Source organism: Echinococcus granulosus (genome assembly GCF_000524195.1).
Source record: "Echinococcus granulosus chromosome Unknown EG_S00004, whole genome shotgun sequence".
Taxonomy (NCBI): Eukaryota; Metazoa; Platyhelminthes; class Cestoda; order Cyclophyllidea; family Taeniidae; genus Echinococcus; species Echinococcus granulosus.
In genome coordinates, this window is record NW_020170384.1 from 1609866 (window position 1) to 1632154 (window position 22289).

The following is a 22289-nucleotide window of genomic DNA, read 5'->3' on the forward strand; positions in this document are numbered from 1 at the left end:
CAAATGGCGTTGAAATGGCCGTTTTCACCTTTCACTGGGCTCTGGGTATTTAGTGACCCAGGGTCTATCTTCTTACCTCCCCCCCTATGCAGTTTGAAGTCATGACCTTTTAGTCACAACCCTGGCAAATGCTGTTGAAATTTTTTTTTTTTCATTTGGGTTAAGGCAACCACCCACGAGCCTAGCAGGAGCAGCAGTAGCAGTCGTGACCAAACGCTTTTGGCTGACATTTAAAATTCACTGGGTGAGAGTTGCACCACTCTCATTGGTGCTGGCAGTGGTGAGTCTTTTGGTAATCTAGTAAGTAATCCTGCCACCTATTATTGCAAGTAGTGCATTAGTTACCCAACAAGCTTGTAACGACGCCTCGGTAGACATCCAGCCGGAATTGTAAGTACATAAAGGGGGGGGGGCGGGGGAACAATGCTCAGCAGCTGAAATGTGCTCCTACATAGCGAATAAGGTCAATTACGCAGAACAGTCTCGATTGCTTGCCCAGTGCCTGCATTTAGTCTCACTGTTGCTATCCATGGATTAGGACCATCTTAATGCTAAACTCTGTGAGGCTGTGCTGAATTCTAGTTAACGAGGTTGGTTTATTCGTGGTTTTCATTTCAATCAAGAGATTACCAGCAACACAATGGCATTCCCTAGAATTAGAGTAAGCAGATCATTTAAAGTGATTCACTTTAAAGTTTTAGCATCGTCGGGCTGTCTCAGGATTCAGCACTGAGTTGCGACTCCCAAGTTACTTCTATAGACGCTATCATGGAAGACGTCTGACATTAACCGTCATTAGACGGGCTGATGGACTGTTGACAATAATGACATGAGTGCAATCCCTTGGCGTCATGGTAGTGGCCAAAAGTCGTAGAAATTGAAGGGACCGTTTGAATAAGTAAAAATTCTGAAAATTGTTTTCTCTCATATCGCACTTATCAAAGCAGACTTTGATATCTCGCTCGCCTCCGGTTTCTCATCTGGTTCATTTACACGATACACGTCTCATCTTCCATTCAAAATTATGTCGTGTTAGAGGATTACCGTCACTATCTTGGCGTCATGACATTCTGTTCATGCCATTTCTGTGCAAAATCGTCAGCTATGCCGTACAGCTATAGTCAAGTTCGGCGGAAGAGCTTCAAAGCCCTCGCTTGTGTAATCGTGCTTGAGTGATCGTTGGAAGCGTGTCCTATTCAGAAGCACCATTGCTCCTTTTCTACTGGAAGTTGGTAGTGATTAAGTTACTTAAAAATTAACGGGGTTGCTAAAAAATAAGCCTGCCAGTGGTCAGGAATCATAATTAAGTATTTGAGAGAGGAGTGACAAACCATCATTTAAGTCGGGCATTACATTTTCCAAGGAATCCGTTTCCTTATTTGGAAGCAATTCGTTTTCTTTTCTTGGAACCGTTACCTCACGAAATAGATGCGGAACCTATTTTCACTTCCGGCTTAATTGGTGCTGCAACCTCGTAGGATCCTATGTTCAGAAATGTGACTTATCGCAATAATTTACAATTGACGGAGCATAAAGTTATGACAAAGTGTTTTTGTCCTCCCTTGAGATGAATAAGAGTACAACCCTCAAAGCTACTGCAAATTCCATTCAATTCAGTTTATTTCCACATACTTAAAAATCCATCATGCCAGTCGACTCCCTGCCCACATCGGTACGTGCTAGTAACTCGACAGTTTAAAACCATTCATTTACTTTATTTTTCTAAGATGACAGCAATTACCAAGGTTTTTCCATTTTTATGCTATAATGAACTAGGAAAGAGCGTACGTCACATATGTGTGACGCTGGACTCGAGTGAAACAATCATGATAATACATATTTGCAGTGCTCGTAGTGAATGTGCTAATTTTGCACTTCTAATAACGTGGTAATTCTTTAATAAAATATAAATGCGTGGATTTTGGACGGAGGTTGCTTCGGTGATTTTGGACAGAGAACGAACCGCGAAGTTTCCCGTCTTGAAACGGGAAATTTAATCATGAAAAACGGCATATTAGAAATCACTTGATGTAGCGATGATTTTGCACTTCCCATGCCTGACTGTCAGTAAAAAAGGTTGGAATTAAAGCAGCGGTGAAGGGCGATTACTCGTCTCTGCTCCCTATTTTTATGTCCTATTTGGGGTTCATGTCCAACGGTCGTCCTGGATGTTGCGTGGGAAGGCCAAACCATCTAATGGCCTCACCACAACCATTCAAACTAACGTTGCAAGATGATAGAAGTGTTAAGGTACAGCATTCAGTGGACAATCCCTAACAGACCCCTACGTACCTTCGTCGTAGCGCTTAGTGAATGGCTTGGCCGATCTACCAAGTGGTGAAAAAGTCCCATTTGGTTCTTGGTGTGTCTCGCTGCAATAAACTGATGCGGTATGCAGAGACTTGCAAAGCGGGGACAAGCATATCCGTCTGTCAGTAGCCTTGATTGGCTTCTAATCAAATTTTCCCCTTATTTTGGAGTCTGTCTGCTTCACTAGTCGCGTTGTACTCGATTCCAAAGCTTCAGAACCTTCTTGTAGCATTTTTGGGTAGCCTTTGGAGATGGTTCGGTGTGTGGCAACGGACCGTACCACCTAGAAATGGTTTGTAAGCCTTGTGAAGTAACCTACAACCGTATTTGGTTACCTTATACTTTACAAGGACAGTATTATTCACCACGGGACATAAATGGGCTAAATTCTCGGGCTACCTTCTGTTTCACTCAAACAAATCTAGGATTGAATCCTTGAAAGGTAATTTTACTTACAAACATGGTTGCCTGTTCCTCTAACTTATACAGAAGAAGTTTAAATCAAACTGACATCTTCGAATTTATAAAAGGTTGGAAAGACTACATTTTGGGGACTGGAGCTTGCACTTCTTTTCCTCCACAAGGTCTCCTCCTGTTATATCTTCACGTACGTGCATACCAATGCCGATCAAATAATGTCCCCAAAAATAGCTTCGGCACAGAAAGATTTATTCTCTGTACTTAAAAGTGTCCTGGTGTCAAATTTATGAAATTGGGTGTGTTCCTCCTCATGAATAATTGTACCGTGTTCAGGGTTCTTAAAGAAAAGCTAGTCTATTGTACGCTTTCACAACAGACCGTCTTTGAGGCGCTGACAACACTTAAATGTCGCATTTCTGACTGGCTGAGTGTCCCATCACCGTAACGCGCTGTGCTTGAAGTTTTCTGTTGATGAGAGTCTGATGTCAGTGACGAAATGAAACTTGTTTTAACGCCGTCTGTCCCCAGGCATGCAACCACCACCACTGTTGCCTGCCCGTATTAACCAACAGTGTCCAGCCCGCGTGACACGTGCACCAGGCCACATTAACCCCTTACTTCTGCATGCATTGCGACCTTCTTGTAGATCTTTGATTTGGACGCCCTTTATATTTACCAAAATGGATTTCTGCAACGGACAATATTCTTGCGTTTTCTAGTAAACTTAGAGATGGATTATCATTTATAACTGGACCGAAGAGAGGAGAGAGTAGACGGCTGTTTTTCCGTACCACTTATTTTAAAAATATTTATCGGGTACTTTTGAATATTTGTGAATATTCTCTCCCTGCTTTACCAGGAAGCGTTTTCATCAAAGTAATATCAAAAAGTGGACAAAGCAAGAGCCAGAATAGGCATGGAAGGGGAGCCCTTTCTGACTGAGGAAATGGGACTAGAAAAAAGTCATTGTAGCATTGGAGGGAGAGATGGCTTCTGCGTTCATTCGATAGACACGGGGCTCACAGTTCCATCAATATCCATCCACACGTCGAGATCACAATCGGCGGAAGGCAACGCACTGGTGGAAGGACTCATCTGGTGGACTTTTTTACAAAGGAAGATTGGGCTATCCTCCGTAGAGGGTAGGCAGTGAGGTGCATAGGCAGCGCCACGACAAAATGCCAGAGACTTGGTGAGTCGGCATAACTTTCTTTTTTTACGCCGTTGCTTGAATCGTCGTCGCACCCACATATTCCAGAAACGGCCGCACGACTCAAGGAGTTCAAATATCACGAGGCAAGAGAAACCGAAGAAAAATGAACTCAACCCACCAACCTCGGAGAAGAGCTTTGCCAGCCCGAACAGCTCTTCCTCTGTCTTCTGGGTAATGGCATCATCCTGTACGAAGTTCACTTCGATACTGTCTAGACTGGTGGCGTTAGAAAAGCGCACCTCATTATGCTTCTGATACGTCGCTGTGTTACAGGCGTAGGGGCAGACGTTTGTATCCACCAGCATTATCTGCTGCTCGTAGAAACAGCTGTGGACGCAATGCTCTTCTATTTCCGGATAGAATGTCCGGAAGTCCTTCGGCCCGTTTTTATTTCTTCGACCCCATGCCCGTAGTATTTCCAACGGACAGTAGCAATGGCACTCATTGTGAAGGTATTCACACGTCTTTTTCCACTGGCAAGCAGCCTAAAATGTTGCCACATACTTCACCTTTAATTATTTTTCATTGTACTGTAGCGGAAAGACATTTATCTTAGTTATAGGCACGATTACACGAATGGGTTACTTCTAGCGTCGTACGGCTCATAAATTACTTGGAGGTGATTCGTGCCCTACATTTATGGGATTTAATCTCCCCGCGAAGTATAGGACCACTGCCTGACATTTCAGAGGAAGTTTGCTTTAAAATAGGTCGTTTGATTGCTGCTGGGAGAATATTTGCCATAGATTGCGAAGGCAAAGGGCTAAATGCGTGAAGTAGCGAGTGATAGAATGAGAATTGCTCGGAAAGAGTCTTTCACAAAAGGATGTGTCTGCAACATCCCAACAAAAACAGAATGGTAAGTGAAATCTAGGGAAGGGACATTGCTCTGTGTTTCAAGGACCTAATGCTTGCCCAAGTGGACTATAAAGCCATAGTGGAATGGAATTAAAAAGAAAAGTAGTAATGGACTTGAATTTTCCTTTTGAGAATATTTAATGAACGGTGGTTGACATGCAAAATGAGCCCGATGGAGAGCCCTGATCATTTTGATTTAATATTGCTTTAACAAATCTCTCCAAAACAGTTTACTAAGAAAGGATGTAACCAGTGAGTTACACAACCACCTTTAAGCCCTCTTACTGTTGTCAGTTCAGCAATTCCTCCTGAAGTGATGAAAGTTTCGCCTGTAATGCCGATGTTCTAAACAAGGCTTAGGTTGTACAGTATTCGTCATCAGAGTGGCAATAAGCGTTGGATTACGTTCAAAACTTGTGCAATTCATGCTAGAGAAGCCGATAATTCATGACCACTGGGATTTGTTCAATCGGTTATAACTATTGCCTGAACCCGAACCGGAGTCCGCCTCAAATCACGGTACGTGAATTCAGCGTTCACAAAGTGTCAACCCCTTTATTGCTTTGCGAAGCGATTTGGCACTTTGAAAAGCATTGTCTTCGAAGCAGAAATCAGCAGTACACTTTTTTAACCTCGATTTAAATTATTTTTTCAGTTACTAAGCAGTGAATAGCAAAAGTTATGCTGTGAATCGTTCTTCAAAAAACTCACTATGCAAGTGCCTTAGAGGCCTAGACGTCTTTTCGGAAGAAAGTGGGCCATTGACGTAGGATAAAGTAGCAATAATTCCCAGGGATCAGAAAATGCCAAGCGATTATTCTGCTAGTTGGGAAGACTCGAAGTTGGCGAACTCTTGTCCATGGGTCAAGCTGTTTCATTCAAAGCGGGCAACATCAAAACAATTTTATTATAATTTTATTCTCAACAGCGACGCTGGCACTCCTTCTGATGACGCCCCCTCAAAAGTAATCGCACATTTCCTTTTTAGAACCTGCTAAGCATCTGGTTCTTGTAAAATGCTCTTGCCAACTGTTCATACTTTATTCTTCCTTCAAAAGGAGGTAAAGATCAGTAGAAAGGTTTTTTACTTATTTTGAAGGGGAGAAATTATCAGGTCAACGAGGAAATCCTACATACGTTTCGAGCTTATTTATGCAATGCTCAAAATGCACTAAACGTCCAAACGGGAGCTCTTTGGTGACCCCACATTAACACCCAGGTCGCATTTTATTTTCTCCGCAAAAATTGCGGACGAAGTAGCTGAATAATAACTTGCGAAATAAATACATTTCATTTAAAAATATCCATATAACCGTCAAGGCTATCTATTGGTGAGTTGTTGTTATGGTAAATGGCCGTGTACAGTTCACGATAATGGATGATTGGCTATTGAAGCGGAGCTTCCTTCTAAGCTGAGCATAAATACATTTATAAAACCACGCAGTTTCAGTGCCATGGGTTTTATGGAATGAATACGACAAACATGCCCAAAGAATGTAGACAGGTGTGACATGACTTAAGCCACTTGTGCAGGCAAGGCACCCACACGCACACGCAGTATATTCACTGCCAGGACTTGGAAATATGCCTCATCCTCCCTCCTTCGAAGAATATTGTGAACCAAATCTCAATTATGTATGATTTGGAAATAGCTATGCCTTTGGGCTCATGTCAAGTAGTCGTTCGCCTCATTTGCAGTGAATAGACATTTTCAAATGAAATGGAAGGAGTTAAGTAAACTTATGATTGAGGCAGATAAAAGACTGACTTTTGCGCAGCTAAGAGGGTGTGTTTATTAAAATGGAATAACTTTTGAGCCATTTAAGTGCCATATATACCTCTAAAGAACAAGGCAGTTATGGTGTACGGTTTTGGAATAATCAGCAACCTTTTCTCGCAGCAAGGCTGTAAATTTGAAATAAACAAGCTATTTTTTTACTGTCAAGTAACTGCGGTGGAAGTTAGTCACTAATATTATTCAAGAAGTGACAACTCGTCACACAATTATTTAAACAATGGCAACAGCGATTACATTTTTCTATAAAGACGATGAGATGTTCAAAAGTTGGCAATGTGTTCAATCAATAAAGAACATTTAATTCAAAACTTGGAATGTTCTGCCCATTGTATGAGGCAGTCATTCGTATTTGCTTAATCCAAAGCAATTAATTGGTTGATGTGATCGCGATCGCATTCATTGTTAACTAGTGCCATCATTGCAGTATGTCTTGGTGGAATTTATTTATTTATTTCCATGGGGTCATTTCATTAATCTCATCAGTATCACCGCAGATGTTCCAGGATCCGAGACTTTATGACGCTCGGGTAGGCTACATTTGATAGAGGCAATTAGGCACACAGTGTTCCAGCAGTTAATTCATGGCATGATGGACTGCTTTTCCGGATTGTGGCTTTGTGGAAATGCAGAGGTAGAAGTTGGCATGATTTAAACCAATAAACCCCTAGACATTATATTTACATTTCAGTTAAAGTCCACTTCATAGGAAATCGTACTTTGGTAATGCTTGTGCTTTAGCACTTATCCCGTTAGCGAATTCGTTGGGTAGGTAGTAAGCCAAGAGTCGTGGATTTGCCCCAGCTCAAAAGCTAACCAATGGTGAAGATATTGAGTTGGTAAAGAGAACTTTGGTTTTTCAGTTAAGTCTGTCCCGATCTAGACATGTCATCTACATTTCTGGCATTGAGCTAGGGTTAATTGAATTAGTTGTAAGTTTTTGGGATATATTTCGAATTTATTTTTGAATCAATTGGGATTTTTGGATTTGGTAATGCCAAAATCATTCTATAGCAGACTGATTGCATTGTAAATAAGCCAAGGAAGGCGGTTGTAGGCCTATTGGAAATCAAGCACTTTACTTTCATATTTTGGTGTCCCAAGACGGAAGTTTGCCAAAATGAAAGATATCAAATCAATCCAAGGAGTAGTCTGATCTCCCTAATAGCAACATTCTTACATGATAAAGGAGCCCTATATTGGTAAGATTGTACCATTATTGTCAGGTATCCCTATTGTAACCATATTTCAGTAATTGAATGGAACAGGCGAGGCGTACTTGATCGTAGTCGTATGTCTGACCCAGCACCTCTATTGGGCCGACTTGGCAGCGTCGGTTGCGATTGGTGTAACTGTGTTGGAGGTTTTTGGAATAGAAGGTGTGTACCTGTGTACCGGGCACAATGTGATCGTAGAGGTAGCGGCCATAATTGTCTAACGGAAATCCCTTGGCCTCATGAGCTATCACCTTGGGACGACCGGACATCTGGCGACCCGCGTCCTCCAGCTTAATTCTCACTGTCAACTGCCGACAAAATGAAAATAAACTCCTTTTATTTTTCTTGCCAGTTTTGAGCATTTTAGTCTTTATCAAGCACTTAAAGCTTTAAACGAAAAGCCGGTGATGGAGCGTAGTTTACAGCTATCGTCGAGGTACAAGAGAAAAGACGCCAGTAGATTTGTTAATGATGACCTTTAGGTAAGTAAGCGGTACTGGAACGGTGATAGAGGCCTTGGACCCAACTCCATGTACGCTTGCCTTGAAGAAGATAGTTATGCCATTTCTCTTGTTGGGAACTGAGTAATATGAATTAAGGCAGTGACTTCTTTTTTTAGTATTTGGTGCTGCATGTCATCAAAATATTGCATCAAAGTGTCTGCCAATCGTCAAAGATAATAAAAATTAAATCTTGTAGATGGTTTAGGAGTCCAAAATTCATTTTGAATTCCATAGGGACACTTGGGGCATTTGTATGTTGCTGTGCGTGGATGTAATTTTGGCGCCCTCAAAACCTGTAACAACGCCACCCATAACGGCGTATAAATACCATAACATCGAATAGCCATTTCAAGATTACTAAGTGTCGTCGGTCCCTAGATTTCGCTCTCTCTACTAAAAAGCAGGAAATTGAGGACATTTTGTTTCATTAATACACTTTCTGCAATTGTGTAGTCTTATTTGCGGTCCAAAGATGCACTGCATCCAAGCTCCACAATTATGGATGCTTTTGTTTTTGCTTGTGAATCAACAAATTTTTGATGCTAAATTTGGATTTTAGTATCCACGATATGGCAATAGATACCTTTAACTTATGCCTTCACATATTAAACCAACTTACTCTTTGATATTTTGAAGAGACATTCCAAAGAAATATTGTGGCCGCGGTTTAGACTCCGATTCGAAAATATGTGTGCTTTGTAGATTTAACCTTAAAGGCTTTTTGTATGTTTGAAGTTGCTGAGGTCGTCATTGAGGGTGTAGAGTGACCTCAAATGCCGCTTTTCGAAACACGTCACGCATCTACCATTCACAATGTCGTTGCCCTCGTGGCTAATATGCAACCGCATGGTTTTAGTGCCAAAACGCGAGAGAACTTGGAATCTTACCTTTACAAGTATTGTTAATTTATGACAATTTAAACTACATATTAAGAGGGATGGGCGTCGCCCCACTTCAAACTTTATTAGATTTAAGAATTCAACCTTAAATCCTCTTAAGACGCCCAAAAATGTTTGAAAAACTTAACATTTGTTAATATTTAACTAACTTGTCATGGTAACTTCCAAATATTTGCAATTAACAGTGCATATTCTTATTAAAGAAGTAATGTCTACATATTTGAAGCTAGACGCAGTTAGGTGGTCTAAACTATTCAAATCACTGATTGCACAAGCGCGGTAAGAGTACCTCAATGTACTGATACTTCGAGTTTATGGTTTCATTGAACCCAAAATTCAAATCGTGGATTGAAATTTCCAGAATTCCCGAGTCCAGTTTATCTCCAACACGCAAATGATGTTAAAGCGCTCAAAATAATTCAGTTCCATTGATTGCAGGCCATTATATCAAACGCTTACTGAACTGCTATAAACTGCGCACGAATTGCTCCCAAGGGGTAAGGGCATAAATGTCCGCTTTCCAATCAACTAATTGCGATAGGATATGTGAATAGAGGCAGATCATCCACCACTTTACGCCAACCTTGCTCCTGAGCCCACGCCAGCACTGTAAATACTTCCCATCTGGTACATTAACCGAAATAGTTGTGTACGAATTTAATTTCCGCCACTGGAGCGACCGAAGAGTACATCTGTTGACAGTCTCCACCATCTATCATGTGGGCAATCACGAAATCAAACTTTTTTGCATGTTTGACAAAAAAGCTAACACAAAGGTTCCATACTGTTGGCTAAAGGCGACCAAAATGTTGCCGTTTCCGATAACCACATCCCAAAAGATTTATGTTCTAGTTAAATTCATACTGCTTGAAGTCCAAAAGTGTAATCCTCTGCAAATTAAGAATATCTCACGGCTACCTGCCTTGGTGTATGATAAAAATTGCAACACTACATGGATGCAACGCTGTTAGCAAAGAGGTTAAAATGTATTTTGCAGTGCCAAATGTTGCATTTACTTGGACAAGGACATTATTCATAAGAATACTTCACTTGTTTAGTCCAAAATAGAACTTTCCTTTTAGGAAGGCATAGGGGCTTGAAAGAAGCCACATTACTCAAGTAATTCATGAAATTCTTCCCTAATGTGGAAGATAAGATTCGGTTATTCTTGAATTTTCACTGCTAAGTGACCTAAGACTACTGGATTTTGCTACAGAGAAGCCATTGGGAGACTCTGTTCACATCGACGAATTGTAAGTGACACTGTTGCTAAAACTTTGACCAATCTTAATGATATGCATAAAAGCCAACAACAATGATTTTGTGGGATATCCTGTTTCAATTTGATGTAGCCAGTCATATAATATTTTTTTGTATAAGTATCTAACGCAGAATCAATGTTTGCCCCTCTAAAAAATGGAATTTTACACACGAATTTAGTCCGCAAAGGTACTTAACCATTTCAAAACAAACTTTCGATGCAAAGGCTCTGAAGTAATTATATTTAACGGAGGAGTATTTAGGACGTCTCCCTGGAGAACCAAGCTCGTTAGTCACAACAGGTTTCGGTCACAATTTCGGTGTCATGACGATCTATTAATGTAATTTTGTACATTCCCATTTCTAATTTGACTATTGCATTAGAGGAGAAAAGTTGTCCAATGCTATTATTTAATTTGTGTGAATATCAGATGGCCTGTTTGGTCCTCCACGTGTACATTATCAATGCATCTTCAAACAGTTAATGTCCAAATCTACCCACAAAATACCAAAATTCCCACCACGGATAAAAGTGATCACTTTCCGCATTACCATTATCCAGACGCTCATGCCGATCTACACATCATAACAGATGGTCTATTTCTGAATGCCAAAGTTATTGTCTCAGTCAGCCAGCCAGTCAAATGCTTAATGCCTTTCGTGCATGAAACTCCGGTAACCTGGTCAAGGTGGACCATAGCTAAGAAGTGATTTAGCTGGTAAACAATGAACACACTAAGTTGGCATTCAAAAGTCTTGTTATGAAACTAGAGCCTCAAACTTTTGCCGCTTGTTCTTTTGCTTCACCAGTGCAGATAATTAATGGAATCAAAAGGGGATTGGGATCCGTTTTCAGCGCACGTGGCAATTTATTGTTGTTTGAAGCCTACCCTATCCATAGATCTGCCTAAAGAAAAGGAAATCACACTTTCACTTAACAGCAAAATGTTAAAGTCTCTCCAGTCACAAAATGGGCCAAGCTGGAATGTGAGCTCGGGATAGCTTCGAAAAAGTAAAACCCAAAGGCCTTAGATATTAGGAGAAGTGCGACGGAAAGCGCAAACTGATGTTAAAGCAGGATCATTTGCACCGTCCTGCTGGGGAAGCAAAGAGAGATGCTATTAAGACGGAGTTATGAAATTTTATGGGCATTCGAAAGACATGACCTTGTCATCATTGGCTTTAAGGTCATAGCATGTGGTCACATCACCTACGATCAAGGCTCCTGGGGTCACAACCATCATTGTTTTTATCAGATCTTCTCATCCCACCCGCGCAAATTGTTTTGACTTGCCGAGGCTCTACGTGTCTCAGATTAGATCGTTCAGTAGAAACCCTATCCGTGATCCAGAGATAGGGTCACCTTAGTTGTTTTTTAGCCTTTTCTTGAGAAAATGAAACTGTTTACACCACGTAGTGATTATTTAGTGGTTTAGTGGTTTCCGGATATTGTATGGATAACAAAAATTTGGAATCATAAGAGGAATAGCAAAGCGAGTTTATTTTTAGATTGTCTGTGATGATAGACTTGGTTTATGAATGAATTTGGGGCGCATGTTCTACTTCTATTAATGAACAAAGTCAAAATACTTCACTCCAACTTTTCTTCGGACAAAACAAAGGGTGTCTGGACTACTGCCATGTTCCCTTTCGTGGGCATTGGTCCCGAGGCGAGCTGAAAAGTTGGCACAAGTTACCTCACCAAAGCCGATATAAGGCAGTTGCAATCGGATTGTGATGGAGGCTATCGGCTGCCTTTTCAATGAAACGCATCCGCGATGTCGCATTCCCACATGCTTGGGCTCATACCTCCACTCATTAGCGGATTATAACTAATGGGAGTGAAATGATTTCTAAATTGTATTAAAAGCTATTCGAAAAGGCTACCCTAGCTATCTCTATCTTGTTTACCTTTGCCATTTGCAAATCTTGCATTTCTAATGAATATTGGCCTAACGATAATAAACAGGTCGTGGTTAAGCAGCTTCATTGCTTGAAAATTCTTTCACGAGATAATCCAAAAACAAAAGGCAGTGCTTAAATTTAAGGCACATAGTGTACAAATATCCCGCTTTTGTAAAGAATGGCTAAGATCAGCACAACTTTTATAACCCCATATTTTAGTAAGTCCTGAGGCTTATAAAATCGGCTGACAGCGGTTCCCTTCGTGTGCTGCGCCAAATTCCAGCTTAAGAACTTTGTGATCTCCCACGTCGTTCATTAAATTGGGAGGAAAAGGAGGAACAGCAGAAAGTGGTACTCCCTAATGTTCTAGGTGCCTGCATTTTCGTCGTCCATAACATTTTGATTCGTATGACGGAATAGTTGCTTCACTTCGTGCACGCCCCAAGAAGGATGATGCATCAGCACATCCAGACAACAATAATCGTACCTTTGGCCAGACCATTGTTGGAGGCATTGTATTTGTGAATAAAATGCTATTACATGGCGAGGAGTCCAAAGAAGGCCACATAACTCCATTTGATTGCCCACCTTTGATGCACATAATATTGGCCCATAAAAAGGTAACTAAATACCCTTTGTACTTTAAAGGAGTGATCAGACATGGTCATCATTAAGGTTTGACGCTTATGAAAAAAGTATAGTTCCAAGTTTTTATAATCTTAAAAGAAGAATTGCTAGACTGGCAGTTTGATTGTAAGAGATAATCATGAAACCAGTTCGTCTGCTTACTAGGTTCACTGAACAGGAAAAAAGGGAACCAGAAGTAAGATTGAATTGTTTAAAGAGTTTGTCACCAATGTAGGGGTGCAGATTTGCAGCACTTGATTCACTTCCAGTGCATCTTATATAATATTCTTTTGATATAAAAGGACGACTTTTATAGTGTCACAAGTGAGGCTCAGAAATCATGGTGGATCACTGTTTCCATGGACGAATGAATTCACGGGACGTTAGACGCTTTGGTTTGAAACGAAACCACAATTTTGGAATGGATTTTATCAACAATAAACTTTTTCCATTTTTATCTGCACTTAGTGCTCACCTCAATATCTATCGATAACCACGACTATCAGGTCTAAGACTCTACTGAGGAGCCAGGCGTTCACATCTGACCTCGGCGTCACAAACACAGGAGGCGCTTTCACAAGCTCCGAATTGTAGCGCCTACATATTGGGCTAATGGCAACAGTTGGATTGTTAAAAATTTAGTGATAACTGATGTCACTTTAAAGAAGTAAATTATCGGAATTGTGGTGGCCAAAGGTCCCTCAGGATTTTGGTAGCAGTCGCATCAGGAGAATAGCAAAACGCCATTAGAAAATGAGAGTATTTTCTGTCAGTTAAAGGGCTACAAAATCTACTGTTGCCCTGTCAAATACAGCAAGACCCGTCTACACAAAGTTATTGGGTAAATAAAAGGTAAAAAACATATCCCTTAGGAGGAAGAGCCTGAATTAGATCTAATTCGCAAAGGAAACAGATGGGATGGCTAAGAATTCAGTGGGAATGACTCGCTTTGATACAATGCTTCAATGTATCCCACAGGCAGAAAAGTGGAATTTCACTTCAAGAATTTTCAGGACTAACTGTAAAATGATACATTTTTGTGGGCTCAGTAAACCTCTGAACGTTACCTTTCATGCTTTTCAATTTGCTGTAAACGAATACTGAAAGGGATGAGGATAGCTTACAAATTAAAAATGTTTTGATGTATTTCTGCTTAACCGACAACCAAAAAATCCATTAAAGCAAACAAGGAATTCCTTGGTAGGGAAGAATTCTTAACATCTTAAATCGACTTAGACGGCTGTTACTCGACTGGTATAAGCCATGCCTGTAAAACCACGAAAATCGCACTTTTAATTTATGAGTTATTTCTTTATATGCCCGATGTGGCGAAAGTAGGGAAGTCATCCTTAATTTTTAGCAAATACCGTCCACTCCTTCGCTAACATCGTTAAGCAAATGACGAAGAAGCAGCAATTAAAAGTCATCAACTCATTTCATTTCAGGAATTTGCAGCCATTGACGGCGTTTAAAAGACTATATTTTATTTAAAACAGCGACCACTCAAGGCCGTTTGACTGAAAACATGTTTCCTATAAATTCGGCCGGTTGGGTTACCTATTAAACCACTACAAAAACCTAGATCTGGTTTTTTGGAGAATTAAAGCACTAAATTGTGGGCAACATTTACTTTCCCAAACGATAAACCATGAACGCCGACAAAAATTTGTGTCGGTAGATGTGCACTCGCGAGTCTTTGGAAGTAATGAGTGGCACCGCAGCGAGCAGTACTTGTCGTTGGCATTACATGGTCTAATCAAGCTGCCATTCTATCACTGACAATTGGTCTAAGACGGTAGCGTGCGAAAAGTTTGGACCCGAAAACTGTTCAAACAAAGGCGACACTTAACGTCAACTGGCATTGTTTAAATAAACATGGAAAAAGTGGCGGAACAGTTCTACATGTTAGATGTTTACCAAATGAAAAAAGACAGTTGGAAATAAAGTGTGAAGAACATTGTTTTTGTAAAACACAATGTGGTTACTCAATTAAATGCGTGTTGAAACCGTTTTGCTTACTTCATATTGAATTTTAAAAGGTAGAAATTTTCTAATTCACTTCACCATCTAAAAATTACCCCACAGAAAGGATTTATTCTCGTAAAGCTTATTCTATCTATGCTGCGAAAATGAAGTTAATTTTCATTACAGCCGCTCAAGGAGGTCGCAAAAGTTATTTACCCGCGAGCGCATAGAATCCGAGCTGTGGGTAGCATTGGATGCGCAGTAATTTACTGCTTTCTGAGGCTCGCTTTAAAATGGTCAATACTTAAAATGTCATACAACGAAATCCGTTACACGTCTTCTTGCATGACAAGAAGTATTTCCATTTTTTAGGTGTTTTCATCCAAAACTATGAAAAGTACTGTGCACTGTGAGGATAATAAGAGCATATAGATATCAACCTCATTTGGTAGAAAAAGGACCCGCTTTTGGGAATGCAAAGCTATGGTTCATCAAATATGCGCTAGTTGATTGGGGTGAGGGGTGCAAGGACATTCTACTTCCAAGACGTCGTGCCCTTATCGAGAGGCGTTTAATAATGTCGAATACCGTTGGAGTGACACTGTGGTACAAAATGTACCCACGTGATTGGCAATTACTAAACACAAGTAAAGTCCTTCCTCTGATTATGTAAATGGGACTGAAATACACTAAATGAATTCCCAGCAAAATTAACTTGCAAGTAGGACAAGTGAATTCTCGAAGTAAAAATGGACTGTGTACTACTAATTTCATGGGATTGAACTCTTAAATACCGCGCTAACCGGAAACCAACCAACTTTCAGAAGTCGTATTCTTTAAAGCATTTAGTTTTGATTAAAAAAATCAAATTACCGTTGTCAATTATTGCTAGAATACACGGTGCAAAAGCAGAATGAAAGGGCTGGGAGTTTTGCAGCTTCCGTACTCATAAATTGGATAAAACCAGCTTTCTGTGGATAACCTAACCCTTTATATTACGGCTGTAAATTATTGAAACATTGAGTGTAAAGAGGGCAATTAATTGAAACCTGAAAGGCGCAACTTTATAAAGTAGGATGAGTACCTGAGCACGCACGACAATAAATCGCTAACGCAATCTGATCTGCAGGTGACGACGGATTTTTCATCTTTAGCCATGCGATCCAGTAGGAAAATAGACTAGGAAGACGAAAACTCACTACGTCCCGGATCCTTTACCCAAGGCGCGTTTAATCTGGCCGAAGTCGTGACGATAAGAATCAGCATTACTACGAGTAAAAGTGCAGTCGCTTGATGTTCGCCACCTACTCAAAGCATCGTCTGGAAAAAGTGCGTCTCTTCTAAGACATGCCATTTTAAATAAGCATTGTATAAACGAGCATGTTTAAAGTAGTAGCTATGTATGGATCACAACCTAGTGAGAAGAAGGCTAGTATCAGGAAAAAGGCACTTTATGGTTGATGTATAGATGGGGACGAAGGGGTGAGTACTTGATAGTTCTTGTTTGAATGTACATTTAGCCGCCACTGCGCGAGGAGCTGTCTCCTTCCTGTAGCACAATGATAAGTCATTCTTCCTCATTTATCTGCCACATCAAAGACCAACGATGACTTAGGCAATACAGAGGCATTCAAATCTCCAAGGGAAATGTGGAGTAAAATTCCTCCTGTTGATAATTTGTATGAGTTTTGACTGGGGCGCTTTTCCGAAATGAAAATCTTGGGAAGACCCAGTGGTTTTATTCTGATTCAAGTGAGAAGAACTTAGCTTTTTAATCAAGGAATATCCAGCCTTATTCCATTAATAAAGAGCAGACAATCAAGGTCATGTTAAATTTACATAAACTGACATGAAATGGGGAGAACTTACTACCTCTCAAAATGCTACAGTATGGAGACGGAATAATGTACTGAGGCTGAATGCAAAAAGCACAGGCTGAGGACCTACAAATTGCCCCAACAAATGCCCATAGAAGCACCTAGCTCAGCTAATTTCATAAGGCTTGAACTTGGCATGAATGTGACTAAAAATACTCTCATTTGCCTCACCAACTAAAAGATGGTACTTAGAACATGGCGAGGGCATGTTAAAATCAAACTTCTAAGGATTGTGTGTATTTACAATAGCGCGAACGTGTAAATACTAAATAGTAAAAAAAAATATTTCAATGCCTTGATATTTATGGGTCAAACAGTATCAAGCATCCTCGAAGCCGACGCTTCTTCAAAAAAGGTGGTACAGAAATTATGCAGATGCATTACCAACAGAATTAAATTGTAAAGAAGCAGCGAAAAACAATATTTACAATAGGAGATAACCATGACAGGCCTAAAAATCCACAAAAAAGAAACAATATAAAGCCATATTTGATGAAGTATATGGACGGAAAACGCACTATTTTCCAGAACTCATTTCTGTGGAGACAGGAGTGGTTGAGTTTGAATGTGGTGCAGACTTCATCGGGTGGAATAGGCACTTGTTCGGTGACAGAGAGGGAGAGGGAGCCAGGAGGCGAGGTGTCAAAGGTTACATTGAAGTTTGCCGCTCCGATAATGTAGGTGGAGACGGAGTGGAGCCGCGAGCTCCACGTCATCTCACCTTTGGCCTGACAAGGCAGATCAACTCCCTTGAGGATACTCCAATTCACTAGTGGCGGAATGCTCAGGCGTCTGGCGAGGACCTGATCCGTTCTGTGCTCATTTAGGCAGATGGTGATGGAAGGTGGTTGGATGCCCTCAGTGAGACCAATTTGATCGACTCGGAAGACGGTTTTGTGGGAGAGGTAATTGGTAATGGTTATGGTGAACATACAGATGATGCAGATGAGCATCAGAATGCAGCACACCGCGTAGATGAGACGCACTTTGCGCCGGGGATGGAAGAACATCTTGACCACAGGGATGAAGGGCGTGGCTACGCCAACACAGGACTCGGAATTGGTGCGGCGTCTTTGGATGTGCTCCCACCACCGCTGGAAATGCGAGGTAGTTGAAGTGAACATGCTCTCAGTCTTGCATCGTCGGGGTTGCTCTGTTAGTCTGGGGGTTTAATGGGCTGTAGATCGGGATTAGCTACTGTGTCAGTGGCAGCGGTGGTGATAGCGGGGGCTAAACGATATTCCCACTTGCACGCACATTTCCTTCGGCCTTTCCGAAGCGGCTGTCACCCGTAGTAGTTAGGAGGAAGAGGGGAGACCAATCAGAGGTGGATGAAGCTCATGCACTCCTCTGATTGGCTTTTCGCTCCATCAAAAATTTCTGTACTTCCATATAAACTGTATGTGCCGCTGAGTTTCTTTTGTTCAAAAGGGGAAGTCGGAGAATAACGCTGCATTTGTAGATTATCTGCACACAAAAAATATGCCTTTAATCCATCTCTGTAGAGCTTCAAAAATTTTTGAAATTAAAAACAAATTCAGGCAACTTTTGCGGATGGAACCGAGCTGTGAAAATTGACTTCCATTCTTCCAAAAGAATGTGGCGATTTTGTTTACATTTATTTTGGTAAGACTTACTTATGAATCTCATCATAACTTAGAGCTTTTTGTTTCCAACTTCAACTTTTAGTTTAGAAGGGAAAATAAAATTGAATTATTATAAAAAAGCATGTGTGGAACAGGGTTGGATTTGAGCAATTCGATGGCGCTCCGAGTCTTCCCTAAAGACAAAAGACGAAATAATACTAGGGCAAAATATGTATTTTCGACGTCTAGTTGAACTCGAGGCTACTGTCAGGACCCAAATGCAGTGCCACCTGGTGAAAGAACAATGGTAGGGCCCTTGAGTGGCCCGTTACCAAAACTGTAAACTAAAGGAACAATTAACGTACTAAAATTGCATCCAGGTAGCATAAAAACACTTGGATGAGTGTTTCAGCCTTTATAGTTATTCGAAATATCCGGTTGGAGGCGTTGATACTTGGCAAATTTTCTTGGGATGCCAAGGTTGAGAAAAGTTGTTGGGGCAAAACTGCGAATCGGCCTTAGGGCCGCGATAATTCAGATTACAGGAACGTCAAGAACTATGAGAACGGTAAGAAGTTTGTTGCTCCGGTTTAGTTGGCTGGGCTGATGATAATTGGTACCTGCCGTGGACCTGGTTGAGTTTCCTAAATATCACGTCTTTGGAAGGTCAACCGCCCCGGGTACGAACTTATTTGGGAAATAGTAAGAAAAGCTTGACAGTATATGTTAATGTCTTTTTTTTTAAAGTATGAGGCGAGGATGTCATTACCCTCGACTACGATGCAAATCGATGCAACTGGGGACCAGCGGCAAGCCTTTTATCTTGATTGGCTTCCATCTGTCAAAAGTTGGTCTCACTGGTATCAGCTCGACCTTACGGAAGTCGTTTCAGACCTTCTGTCCGGAGTCAACCTCTCCTTGCTGTACCATTCAGATATTCTAATCAACCAATAAAGTCATGGTAGCGCTTCACTTGGATCAAGTTTGGTTGCCACTGTCACCAAAGTAGAGCCCCAAGGCTTCTTAAAGCTTATTGCAACATACAAGTGATTGATTGCTGGTGTACGGAAAAGCTGACATTTTAGAAAGCAGACGCTTATGAGCCACTTAAAATGAGAGACAAAATAGTCCTTGCTGTCTTAGGAAGCAAAATAGGGTATGTTTATCCTCTCAAGTGGTTGGTTCGGAAAGCCGCTAAAACATTTACTTATTGTCCAAACCGTAACAAAGTGCATTATCCAGGTAGACTTAGAGCCCAACATTATAATTTTCTTTGTATTTCACACAAATATCCTACCGTTATCATCAAAACTTCTGAGTTAACATTCCCTAATATCATTACTTTTACAATGCTTCCCTCGTTAAGTGAATTTAACGGTTCATTTTTCATGGAATAGAAGATAATTGGTATAATTCCTCCGAGACTCGCAACTGTGTTATCTTGACAGTTAATGGCTTCTCATCCTGATAATTCAAGCGCATTAAACAAAGCCAAGCTAATGCTGGTAGTTTTAGATAAATGCGTATGCCGTAGCATTTGGTGCTCCCTGAAGACGCTGTATCGTGGCACATAGACAGAAAGGCTGGTGGATATCCAACGGAAGGCCATGACGCCATGATGGTGATTGAATCCTGTGGAATATGAGGAGGCCGTGTAGCTAAATATGCAAGTGACAAGTGACTTTCCATTACAATGGATTGGTACGTGAATTATGCGAGACAGAGCCCCGACCCATTAATTCAGATGCGCACTTGGCTTGTCACCACCAAGTCCACCTGTTTTTGACGTTAAATAACGTAAGTACAGGAATCCTACAAAGCCAAAACGCGATTGAGTCACTGGACTTAAAATCTCGATAAGTGGCCAACACTTCCAACGACTGAGGGAAAACTTTCTAGCACGGGAAGTCAAAGTGGAAGGAAAGGAAATCAGCAACACATTCTGTAGGAATTACAAGAGGTTACTTACATCATTTCAATCTTGAAGGAAATAACTATCACTCAAAATATCAAAGTTCGATGCATCTTTCAGCCCATTTGTTTACTTCGCTAATAAAAAAATAGACGTGGTTTGTAAAGTGGTATATTTATAATGTTCACTCTGCAGGCAAAACGCACTACTAGATGGACGGAAAGATAATAGTCGTCTCAATTGTCTGGAAATATTCTGCCATAAAATAGGCTTCTACGGCCAACACTGCAACCGCAATAAATTGATCAGCAGGAAAGTTTTATTTGATCCCTTCATCAAAGAATGCTGTGGTGTTTAAATAAAGTAGATTAGGTTTCGATTTAAGGGTTGAGGAACAGTTCGAGAAAGTGCTGGCTTCAAAACAATGCCTCAAAATTTTCCTTAATGTTAAATCCATGTATTTTTGGAACTTTTCAGTCCTACTTTGGAGTTCTTCTTTAAGACTTTTATGGTTTAAGGTGGACCTTCCTCAACGGTGATTGCGAATTCGGAGATTAAGACGAATAACGAAGCTACTCGCAATTAATATGCTAACCAATTTGCCTACACAAATTAGGTAATCCATATTACTTGTTTAAAATAAGGAGATTTCAGTCCAAAGGAACGCCTTAGAAATGAACAGCCATCTAACGCATTTGGGGTAACCCTGCATTTCACCCACCGTAGCGATATACCTTAACCCATTCACTTTCTGCGTCAAACACGCACCACGGTCTGCTTTTCTCATCTGAGGACGGAGCCGCACTTGTGTGACACGCCCCCTCCTCAGAGGGTTGCCCCGATTCGTGTGCCACGGCGTGTGAGTTGGAAGTGGTCCAACAGGATAGAGGATGGTTTTTTGGCCTGTGGATGGCCACTCTTGAGCCAGCACTTCCGATAATGTTTTCGGTGCCCGATGCATTTTTTTCAGCCAACATTGCCTCCTCACATCGATAGATCATCAAAATCATTATTTGGGGCCACAAAACATTTTAATTCCAAAGTAAGGATGGCGATTTGTTACACTCACTAATAGGTGCTGGCAAGATTAGGGGAAAAGTGGGGAATAATAAGGTTTTATGTAAATTAATAGCTCTTGTTGGATGTGACTGCTCACTTTCGATCCAATTACTACTTTCGGTGGGACTTTCGTTCTTCGCATTTATGTGCCCCAGGCAATAGTTGCCTGACTTCCTTAGAAGAAAACTTAGTTAAAGGCAAGAATTGCTGAGATTGTCTGCAGCGCCTTGAGACTTCCCTAAAGACGAAATAAGACATAATACTTGGACAGAATATTTATTGCCGACGTATAGGAGAGCTGGAGGGAAGTTATCGGCATGGCCCAGAGGCCAGGCCGTTTGGTGGAGCAGTGGTGGCGTCCCCAAGTGGCCCGTTACCGAAGCCAAGAATTAAGCAAACTATTATAGCATAACGGATTTGTACCTTAAAATTCTTTTGATAGCTCATTTGCTTTCATTTGAAACACCGTGATAAAATGATTGCTCAATGCTTTACTCACTGGATTCATGCCAAGAATTGTACGCTGGTAAAACTAACGTCTACCACCCTGACCAACATCTCCATAAAGGCGAGCCCCTTTCCCTTGCCGGGCTAACGCAGTGCCGCCGTTATGTAGTCCTCTACTTTGCAGACCGAGCGGTATCTCACGGGTAGTAAATAGTGTGGTGATATCGGGATAACTGGAGGCGCTTCAGATAGCTAATAGGGCATGCCAACCTTCCGAATGAGAGATTTCCAAGATTAATTATAGACGAGTCAACGTAAATTAGACATGAAAGGAAATAATAGTTTGATGTTGCCTTAAACACCTTTACTTGTTTGTAATACCGTTGAAAGAAAGCGAATTACGCAGCAATTCAATTAATTAGTTTGTTTTTAGTTT

At 41.0% G+C, this 22289-nt stretch overlaps 1 protein-coding gene across 1 annotated transcript; it reads right to left on the minus strand. All coding sequences in view use genetic code 11, as the record gives it.

Moving 5' to 3' along the window:
* Positions 1-3729: 3729 nt before the first annotated feature.
* On the minus strand, positions 3730-17973 carry EGR_01159 (hypothetical protein; the record flags this gene model as incomplete). The annotated part of the gene is made up of 3 exons (XM_024490408.1): positions 3730-4428; positions 7876-8121; positions 17368-17973. The coding sequence occupies 3 exons, from the start codon at positions 17971-17973 to the stop codon at positions 3730-3732; spliced, it is 1551 nt and encodes a 516-aa protein (XP_024355227.1).
* Positions 17974-22289: the final 4316 nt, after the last annotated feature.